Source organism: Cotesia glomerata, linkage group LG6, assembly GCF_020080835.1.
Source record: "Cotesia glomerata isolate CgM1 linkage group LG6, MPM_Cglom_v2.3, whole genome shotgun sequence".
Taxonomy (NCBI): Eukaryota; Metazoa; Arthropoda; class Insecta; order Hymenoptera; family Braconidae; genus Cotesia; species Cotesia glomerata.
Window position 1 is genome coordinate 4910011 of NC_058163.1, and position 11415 is coordinate 4921425.

General features: G+C 28.9%; 1 protein-coding gene across 1 annotated transcript; it reads right to left on the reverse strand.

Annotated features, from left to right (window-relative positions):
• Positions 1-1244: 1244 nt before the first annotated feature.
• Positions 1245-7759, reverse strand: LOC123267652 (inositol-3-phosphate synthase 1-B). Its single transcript, XM_044732391.1, has 3 exons — positions 7464-7759; positions 3669-4109; positions 1245-2347 (listed from the first exon to the last, which is right to left on the reverse strand). Exons 1-3 carry the CDS (start codon positions 7575-7577, stop codon positions 1358-1360), a joined length of 1545 nt encoding a protein of 514 aa, XP_044588326.1. The 5' UTR covers positions 7578-7759; the 3' UTR covers positions 1245-1357.
• Positions 7760-11415: the final 3656 nt, after the last annotated feature.

The window sequence follows — 11415 nt, forward strand, 5'->3', positions numbered from 1 at the left end:
GGTCCAACAAACAGAAACATAAACATGTCTTCACAGAATTAAATAGAAAACTTGCATGTTCTGTGATTAAATTTTTTTTTAAGTTTATAAATATATTGTATGTTTATATTATTATTTTCAATTATGACGGTTTTAATTGTTTCTTCGTTTTATTTTAGTTAGAAAAATCGATAACTATCTTCAAAATAACATTCTTAGGTTAGAAATCTTGTTTTTAAACAATATTAACCCACAACAGCCGATGGTGAACGAAAGGTTCCGAAGTTAACCAAACTATACAGTAACATAACCTCAATTGAAACAATAATTTCAACGTAAACTTGACCTAATAAGTGGCTGCGTTTAAGTTTACTAAGTTCTTGGCAGATCTTAGCATATCTTGTAGCAACAACTTAAAATAACTATACTATTTTTTTAAAAAATCTATAATAAAACAATGCAAGGTATATTTATTTAAGTGTGTCTGAAATTAATTTTTTGGTAGATAAAGTTAGCCCTGCTCAGAACTTAGTTAGGAACGCAGCCAATATCTTGCATGTTCGGTGATTTAATATTTTTTTTAAGTTTAATGAAAGTTATTCAGAGAATTAATAGAAAATTTTTTTAACAATTGATTTTTTGGATTATTTTTAAATTAAAAATTTCTTGTTAAAAATTTTAGAATCTAAATTCAAATGCTAGTGACGTCATTTAGATGAGTAACGTCATCCCACGGCGAAATTTAAAAATACTTATTTTGGCGCTGTCAGTTTAAAAAAAATATATAACCATTTTACTAAATATAGGTTATAATTAATCCTTTATCACATATATTTAAATTTTAATGCCTATTAATTTTAAAATAATTATATAATAAATAATAATTACTTGTATGTCCTAAATATTAGTAATTTTTTAGGTTAGGTCTTCATTTAGTTGTTATTTAAAATGGCGATGTGGGTACAGAAAATACAAGTGTATTACATTAAAATTAACAGTCACTAGACAATTTTTTAATTTTTTTTTTAACAAACAAATTAGTTCAAAAAAATTATTTTAAAAAATTGCATTTTATATTTTTCAAAAATTTTAAATGTCAATTTTTTTTGCCATAATTTGTTCGCCATAAAAATTTTTATGATTTTTTTTATTAAAAAAAAATTATTGAATTTGTTAAAAACTTCAAAAACTATAAGTGCAATTTTTTAAAAATATTTTTTAGTTATTTAATAAATTAAGCAAAATAAAAAAATCAAAAATGTCGGGTAACTTTATTATTATAAAAGATTCTCTGAATAAATTTTTCTATAATTTAATAATAAATTTTAGTGATATGAAATTAATGCAAGTTCTCTATTGATTCTCAAAAAATGTGAATTTAAAACTGAAAACGATGTTCAAGCATCATGTTATTGTTGGGAGGTAGACTCAAACAAGCCCTTAAAACATTTTCGATAGCCGCGCGTTGCCTGAACAGCGCATTAACCAGTGGAGCGCCAGCAGGAACTAAAGGCGCTTTACACAAGTACGACAGTAGCGACAGTACGCTGCGGAAATTGATGAAACCATCATTGCTAGCGTCAGTGTAATCACTAACACTTTTAATTGAAATTCTAGCGCATAACTCGGCCAAAATGATCAAATCTAAAATAATCGGTGTCGCTAGAAGCGAATCTTCGCACGTGTTGTGAACAGCGATGGTGTTATGACCACCCAGCATCAACTCAGAAGTGTATTCATCCATCGCTCGCTTGCTGTCGCCAACATACGGTACGTATTTAATCACCACGCAGTGATCAGGCTTCTCTCCAGGTTTGTACAAAATTCTGTTAGATGATACCATGTCATCAACTACATTGCTTTTTGATATTTCCTTGGACCTGAACTGCTGAGGTGCTGACAAATTGTAGCCGTCGTTGTTGCCAAGGTGGTTGTAACTGACAACAGACACTGGTTTTATTCCAGCAGTCACCAAGAAGTCTACCAATACTGATTTTAATTTAGTCTGGCCGGATTTAAAATCATCACCAGCGATGAAAACATTCTTACGCTCTGCTAGTTCGATCATACCGGGCACGAAGGTATTTTGTGGGGATCCGTTTATATAAGTACATCCTTCGAAGGCAGCAGCTACGGCGAACAAAGTACTGGGACTTACTTCGGAATGATTTTCGGTAATTGACTTCAGAAGATTGTCCGCGGTGTCATTAACGCCGGGTAGGATCTCTGAGAATCTTTCGGTATTTGCTGTCCAGAGGACTATCACTTTGTCCAAGTTCTTTGAGGACTTGAAATCTCTTATATCCGCACGGATTTTATCCAATTGCTCGGATTTTGAACCAGTCATTAGGTTGTCGGCACGTTCTTTCTGTAATAACAATCAATAATTAGAAATTTTGAAAAATATAATTATCTACTGGATTACAAGAATAAATTTCCAAAAATAATTTTAATAAGTTAATTATGAGCTTCTTTTAAATTTTCCCGCGGATAGTATCAGCTGTCTTAAAGCTCTATTTACGAAAAACTTTTCTATATGGCTGCTTAAAGGACAGAAAATTTCTCTGACTGCTAGCCGAACAATAATTAATTACAATTAAACAAAACAATATTAAGCTTCGATTTTCAATCCTCAACTTCCTGTAAGGCAGATGAAAAGATTAAAAAATAAATTGAGTTGGAAAATTTAATTTTTCAAAATTTATCGCGTTTGTCCCTCCATAAAAATTTCAAAAATCCACTCCATAGGTCATTAAAAACCTTTTTTATGTAAAAATAGTAATTATCTACTGTCAACTATAAGAATAAGTTAAAAAATAATTTTAATAAGTTAATTACAAATAAATTATAAGAAATTTTATTTGCAATTCCATTTTAAAGTTTGTTTAAATTTTCCCGAAGGTAGTATTTGTTTTTATATTAATGGAACGCTCTCTTACATTCCGATGTGAATCATAAAAAAGTACCAATTAAAGACTATTACTGGCCAACCATCGGACGCAATTGAGTATAATATCAGCTGTCTTGAAGCTCTATTTACAAATGAAGTTTTCTATATGGCTGCTTAAGGTAGTTCATTCGGGACATATAGTTTGTGCTATTTATTTCCTTTTTACTCGCTAGTGCTGCCTTTCTCACGAATTATCTCTTATTCCCTTTTACTAATGGTTATTTTTGTTTAACTAGCCAGTTTGTTAACAATTTATAAAAAACTACATGGTCAAAATTTTCAAAATTTCTTACGATTATTTTCAGTATATTATTATAACAGGTATCAGTTTTTTTGTAACGATTTTAAAATCCTTTTAATGCAATATTAATATTTGTGATTTTTTCACTCTCCACCCATACTGTCTGTGCTAAAATGTCATTTTTAATTACAATTATCTCATTTCCGGTATGGTCAATTGATTGATAGTTCCAACAGCACATGTAATGCGTATTCTATTATCCATATTTCAAATTTCGAAAACTTCTTAAAATTTTGCATTTATAACCGAACTACCTTAACTTCCCGTAAGGCAAATGAAGGGATTAAAAAATAAATTGAGTTGGAAAATTTATTTTTTCAAAAGTTATCGTGTTTGTCCCTCCATAAAAATTTTAAAAATGATTTTAAAGATGATTTTTCTTTTTAACAGTGTGTTTTTCATATAACTTATCAATAAATAAAAGCAAATCCAACAAACCTGATTGGCAGCAATGAAGTCAGGGTAGTAGACACTTTTCCTCGGTACGAATTTATCCAGATGAGGTTTCAACTGCTTCTGCAAGTTGATGTCTATAACCTGAGCCCGGTGCATTGCATCTCCAATGTTCATGCCTGATATGTCCCAGCCATCGATTTCGATGTCATCTGGGTTGATCATCGGCAACAAGGCGTTCATGGGTGCGTATACTTCCTCGTTACCCACCACGCCGAGTAGCACAGTCGACGCTTGGGTGATTGAGCCATACCAGTTGGCAGTCTGGACTCCACGGATTGTTTCCCACTGCAGTTTCAACTTGTTAGCTAGAACAGCTGCGGTAAAAGTGGTCCCGTTGTTACCACCCCATCCTACCAGCATTACTCCTGTTTTTGGCAATTTAGCTTGGGTGCGTATCAGTAGCTTATGCGACTCGGGTGATACCTGATAAATTATAATTTATTTTAGTGTTTTAATTTTAAAAGAGGGAAAAAACATTTTAAAGATTTGATAAAAGATGTTTTTGTTTTCTTCAATATGAAGCTACTATTGATTGTAAACAAGAGATTAATTGATTATTTTTAGACAATTCAGTCAAGTCATTTTATAAAAAACAAAAGATATAAATTTATTGATTTTTTTTCATGATAAGATTATTAAGGGGGATCATAATAAGATTATTTTTAAGGGGGAACACCACTGTCACGGTCGAAAAAAAAGGTGATTTTCAGGAATTTTTTTGATAGGAAAAATAAAAGAAGTTGGGGATCGAATTTTTTTTTGTTCTATTAAGGGTACATTAAAGATTATTACCCTAAATTTTTATTGATAAATATTAAATTATTACAAAATTATTAACAAGCCCATGTAAAAATCATCTGATATCATGATGAGGTTCATTATGAATATCATAATGAATCTCATATTTTGACACAAAAAAAGCTTTCTCAATATTCATCTGAAACCCGTAATAAGTGAAATACTCATGTGAACGAATTTTTTTTTAAGTAGATTAGTAAAATTTTCATTTTTTTTGCTAATCAGAGGAAAAGTATAATAATTGAGAAAAGCAGTATTTTTATCATTCACTATACTGTTGAACTACTTTACTTTCTTCCTTAATTTTCTTAACTTAGAAGAATATTTAGAAAAGCACTATCTTGTTTTAAAAAAAATTTTTGACTGACAAAATTTTTTCGTTTCAAGATAATTATTTTTTATTTTGAAAACAATTTAAATACTCCTAAAAATTTCTTTAATTTAATTAATTTGCATTATTTCCTGTATATATTTATGACTCAATAATTTTATATCACGATTTAAAAAGGCTAACAATATCACTATGATATAATTACACAGAAAAAAAGATTCACTTGAGCCAAGAAAATATTTTTCTTCCTAATTATTTTCTTGAGCGAAAAAAAAAATTTTTTTTGACGCAAGAAATTTTACTTATTCCAACAAAATTAATTTTCTTGCTTTAAGAAATACGTATCTTGATCCAAGAAAATTTATTTGTCAAGAAAATCTTGTTGTTTTGAGAAAATTCAGCCTCTTGCTCCAAAAAATTTAGTTCTTCATAGAAGTTAATTTTCTTGTCTTGAGAAAATTTCTCTCTTGCTCCAAAAAATTAAATATCTCGATAGAAGTAAATTTTCATTAATATTTTTATTGACTAACATGTCAAATAGGAATATCAAATAATATTGAATCATTTTTTTTTCATTCAATATGTATAATTGAACGATAGAATAATATAAAATGAGTATCAAATATTCAAGAGAAAAATTTTCTCAAGGTGAGAAAATTTTTTTCTCAGCTGAAGTAGATGGCGCTGCTTCCCTGAAGTATCTAAAAATCTTGATTATATATAAAAATTTATTGTATCAAGTATTTATGATAATTTGAATAAAAAAAAATGACTTCCACCAAGAATAGAATTTCAAGAAAAATTTTTACTCGGCCAACACAACTTCGGTCTTCCTTCAGGCACTCGAAAATTTTCTTGAGCCAAGAATTTTGTTCTCCAGTCAAGAAATTTTTCTTTCTGTGTATGATTTTATGCAGATATCACCATCACTTTATTATGAATTTATACTATCATAATGATTTCATTATTAAATTACTTGAAATTTTTTTTCTCTAACAAGAAAAATAAATATTTTATAATCTAGTTAAAAAAAAAAATTTGTTGCCATAAATATTTTACTTATTACGGGTATCAAATGTATATTAATATGGCTTTTATATGAATCTCATATTTGTGTCAAAATATGAGATTCATTATGATATTCATAATGAACCTCATCATATTATCAGATGATTTTTACACGGGCAATCTCGTAGAGCACTAGAAAAAATTTTCCCCTTTATGGTCGCATCCATAACTCAAAAACGGATCATCTGAAAATAAAAACCCAAATTTTAATCAGTAAGAATGTAGTTATCGTTGCACGTACGGAATTAAATAAATTTTGATTTTAAAGATTTTTTTAGACGGGTTAAAAAAAAAAAAAAACAGTAAAAATAATGAGAAAATTTTCAATAAGTCACCATTTTTTTGAAAATTAAAATTTTCAAAATTCCATACGTGCAACGATAACTATATCCTTACTGATTAAAAATCAATTTGGGTTTTTATTTTCAGATGATCCGTTTTTGAGTTATCGAACCGACCATGGAGAGGGAAATTTTTTCTAGCGCTCTACGAGATTGTTAATAACTTTGTAATAATTTAATATTTATTAATAAAAATTTAGGGTAATAATCTTTAATGTATCCTTAATAAAATTCAAAAAATTCCAATCCCCAAATTCCTTTATTTTCCCTGTCAAAAAAATTCCCGAAAATCACTTTTTTTTTTCGACCGTCACAGTGGTGTTCCCTCTCAAGCTTTACTTTTTTTTTGTGAAGAGTTGTAAAATTTTTTGATAAAATATCAAGTGAAATTTTTAAAGAAAGTAATTCTCATTTTTAATCTCATAAGTAATTTACTTAAATTAGTCAAAAAAATTTTATAATCCTTATCCATAAATTTAAGTTCTGAAATTAAGCATTAATTTGTCATCCATAATTTAGATAAAAAAAAGTTAGATAAGGACATTTAATAGCTTGAATAAACAACTAATAATTGTTTTAAAATTATCACTCAATAATTAAAAGATAAAACAAACAGTTTTTTATAATTACATCATAAATGAACGTTACTTCCAAAATTAACTTTTTGTCTTTTTTTTTAATCAATATGAATTTTTTTACTAAATATTTCAAATATTTTTTTTTCTTTATAAAAAAAATTTATAAATAGCAATTTTTTCATTTTTATTTTTTAAATTAAACTTTTATAAAAATTATAATTTTATTTATTATAAAAATAAAAAATAATCCTAAAGTTAGCCGACATTGTTAATATTTTGAGTTCTTTTTTAATTACTAAATTTGAACTAAATAATATTTAAAAAAAAAATTGCACTTATAGTTTTTCAAGTTTTTTATAAATAAAATTAAAAAAAAATTTTTTTGTAATAATTTCTTTAATAAAAAAATTCTAAAAATTTTTAGATGTCGGCTAAATTAATTTTCATAAATAATAATTATAATTTTTATAATAAATAAAATTTATTTTTAAAACTTGTGATATTTAATTCAATTAATATTTACTTCAAAAAAATCAATACTTAAAATCTCAACGCAGAAAAAAATTATTCTAAAAAGTAAATTAACATAAACGCGCTGAAAAAAATTACAAAATTTAAAATATTTAATTAAAAATAATAAAATCAATAAAAAAATACTTACAACAATACCCGACTCATCAGCAGATTCAATTTTAGTTGTCTGGTATTCATATTTAGCTTCAATGAATTCTTCAGTATACTTGACATTCGGCGAATTGACACGAATATTAGCCATTTTTATTTTAATAAATAATAAATTTCACTTACAATTATAAATTATTATGTAAAATAATATTTATTCAATACAATAGACGTTTACTATCCAACTAATGAGGAGTGAATGACACCACGTGGCTGAACATTAAACTCTTTTGCACTTATCACTTATCACTTATCACTTATCACTATATCTCCCACCACCCGCCGACAACGTGTCTATTTTTTCCATCACGTTATTTTCTTAATATAGATAATTTTATTCTAGCAATTTCTGCGGAGAGCTCTCGATAAGTTACCAACATCGAATTTTCATTATCGATATCTCGAATTAACTAAAACTTTTCATATCGAATATCGAAAACCTTGCCGACAAATTTAAGAAGTGGCCGATCATGATATGTTAATCTTAAGAAGATCCACGCGAAGTAGTAAAATTTTTAAAACTTTCTGAAAATTCCTAAATTCAATCTACGTAGCCTAATAATTAATAAAAAAATTAAAAAACAGTATAGATATCCGGGATATTTAATCAAATAATTAGGTTTAAAAATTGTAATTTTTACATGTAGGTAAATGGAGATTCCACCAGCCGTGTATTTGGTTAAAAATTTAATGCAATTAAGGGGGGAAATACGTGTAGATGACCGTTTTCGAGCAGATTTTAATCAATTATTTAAAGGTATAAAAAATTAATATTATTTATTCAAACTTTTGGGTTATTTTATACATATATTGAAGAGTAAAAATTTACATTTACAAGAATAAAACTTAAGGGGGGAAATACGTGTAGAGGCTTGAAAAAATTCAAAATTTTTTTTTTTCATAAATCGCTTGTAAAACTATTGAAAAATATACAGTTAAAATTTCAGGTCAAAATTATTATTCGTTCAAAAGTTACAAGCGATTTAGTAAGTGCGCTCGGTACAGCGCCCGAGAACATAATTACCTGAACGGAGCGGTCGGTTAGGGTCGAGTAGGTAGTCATTCATATACTTCCAGGTATATATTTTTAAGAGAGAAAGGGAAAATGGGCAGATGTTCTTTTATTTTATTCGTATAGAAGCTACTAGAAGTATTAGTGTCCTTGTAACAAACCATAGTGTAATATTAGTTCACAACCGACCTTCGTAGCGTGTGTTTGCAGTATTAGTAAAAAATGTCTTCGTATCCAAAAACAGGACGTAGTGATAGTGCTCGTCGTAGTAGACCACGCAAAAGATCTTTTCACGGAAATCAGTTTTCAAATACTGAATCAAACGAGTGTGGTGATAATAACGAGAGTATAAGTGCCAAAAAGCTATCAAATACAATGAGTGAAAATGTAATTGTTAACCCATTACATTTTTATAGAATCATAGAATTTTTTACCGTCTTCACAGCTTTATCGGATATTCTTATATGTCGAAACTGTAAACAGAATGTTAAATTTGCTGAAAGTGGAATACGAGGCCTCGGATTCAAGCTCGTTGTTAATTGCATGTGCGGATCGAAACAAATTCCATCAGGTCCTTTTATAAATAATGGATTTGAAATAAATCGTAGGATAGTTTTTGTCATGCGACTCTTGGGTGTTGGCCGAGAGGAAATTAATTTATTTTGTAATTATATGGACATAGGTACTGGTATCTGTGAAAATACTTACAATTCGATATATGATCATATTCACAGTGCTGCTAAAAAAATATTTGAATTTTGTTGTAAGAAAGCTGTAGATGAAGAAAAAAGAAAATAAGAAGCACGAAAGACCTCTTCTTAATTTTAAAGTATCTGGTGATGGAACTTGGAGGAAACGAGGATTCAAATCATTATTTGGCGTTACAACTCTAATAGGCTATTATACTGGAAAGGTTGTAGATTTAGTTGTTTGGAGTAGTTATTGTCATGCGTGTGCAATATGGAAGAACAAACCGAAACTTCACCGGAATATATAGCTTGGGAAGAAAACCATGATGAAGAAAGCTGCACACAAACACATGAAGGATCTGCGGGAAGTATGGAAGTTGAAGCTATCAAAACGATGTTTACAAGGTCAGAAGAATTACACGGAGTAAAGTACGGTAATTATATAGGCGATGGAGATTCCAAAACATTCTCAGCAGTGATAAAATTGAACCCGTATGGTGATGAACTGACAGTAACTAAAAGCGAATGTATAGGTCATGTGCAAAAAAGAATGGGAACGCGACTCCGGAGCGTAAAAAAAGAAAAACATTTGGGCGGAAGAGGAAAGTTGACAGAAGTTTTAATAAAAAATTAAGCACTTACTATGGACTAGCAATTAGGAGAAATGTAAATAGCGTTGAAGACATGAAAAATGAGATATTGGCAACTTATTTCCATATGATATCAACAGATGATAATCCACAACATGACAAATGTCCAAAGGGTGTAGATAGCTGGTGTAAAGTGGAACGAAGCTAAAAGCTCTGGGGACAGAAACTCCAAAACATCCGACACCTTTGCATCCTGACGTTCAAAAGCGATTTTTCCAATTAATCAGGATTTATCGGGTAGATTTATTGGAGAGATGTTTAGGAGGCCATACTCAAAATGCTAATGAAAGTTTTAATTCAACTATTTGGCGTATGGCCCCTAAACATTTGCATAGTGGTTTAAAAACTATTGAAATTGCTGCATACTTGGCTGCTTGCTTATTCAATGAAGGCAGTTCAAGTATTTTATTAGTCATGAACGAGTTAGGTCTCATCGTTGGGGAACAATAGCTTCAATCACGCACAACAATCCGACAGTCAGCGCGTAACCCGTCAGAATCGACGCAGCTCCTTGGACAGTAAAGAAGCCCGAAAGCACGAAAAGAAAAGCTACAAGCTCAAAATGAAGCATATGAAGCTGAAGAAGGCTTACAATATGGTGCTGGAATAGCTGATTAATTGGTAAGTTGTTTTCAATTCGTTTAATACAACTTTTATATTAACCTTTTGGCACCGTGGCTTTATTTACCAGTAACAATTTATCGAAACAAAAATTTTTCATAAAAATTTATCATACAAAAATTTCTCACATGCAAAAATTCTCACTCAAAAATTTCTTGTTTAAAAAAAATTCTCACAGAGCAAAAATTATCATTTAAAAGTTTCTCAAATATTTTATTTTCACTTTATCATTAAAAATTCAAAATTAAATAAATATTAATTTTAATAATAATTAATAATACCAAATAAATTTTGACAATGAGAAATATTGCCTTTGTGAAAATATCGAACAAGAAATTATTGCTGATAATTTATGTCGCGAGAAATTATTGCATGAGAAAAAGAGACGGTCACCTTAACTTTTTTTCATCACTTATTTTTAAACGCGTTTTTCTCGAAACTAGTTTTTTCGAACTAGTGTACACTCTAGCTTAAAAGTTTTTAACCAATCATCTTCAAATTTAGTATATTATTTCTTTACATAATTGTGCTGAATATGAACCTCAATCAGAAGCAATTTTTTCATTTTAACTAATTTTTTATACTAAACAATAAACAAAAAAGGTAAAAAACATGACTTACTTTCACAGCCGTCAAAAAATGAAAATTTTTTTTTTTCTTTAAAATGAGGTTCATATAGAAGATACATGTCTAAAAAGTTATAATTTTGATGCATTGATTTCAGATAAAAATTATGGCCTCCATGATGTACACCAGTTGCGAAGTCGGACGACAACCTACGAGATGTATCAGCTGATATCTTTACTACTTTTTAAGTTTTATTCTTGTAAATGTAAATTTTTACTCTTCAATATATGTATAAAATAACCCAAAAGTTTGAATAAATAATATTAATTTTTTATACCTTTAAATAATTGATTAAAATCTGCTCGAAAACGGCCATCTATACGTATTTCCCCC

What these genes read in the sequence shown, in the direction of transcription:
- LOC123267652 (XM_044732391.1), bottom strand. Translation starts at nt 7,577, where the DNA reads ATGGCTAATATTCGTGTCAATTCGCCGAATGTCAAGTATACTGAAGAA. An exon ending in CTGATGAGTCGGGTATTGTT is followed by an intron (nt 4,110 to 7,463) that starts GTAAGTATTTTT and finishes ATAATTTATCAG; the next exon opens with GTATCACCCGAGTCGCATAA. An exon ending in ACTTCATTGCTGCCAATCAG is followed by an intron (nt 2,348 to 3,668) that starts GTTTGTTGGATT and finishes TTGTTATTACAG; the next exon opens with AAAGAACGTGCCGACAACCT.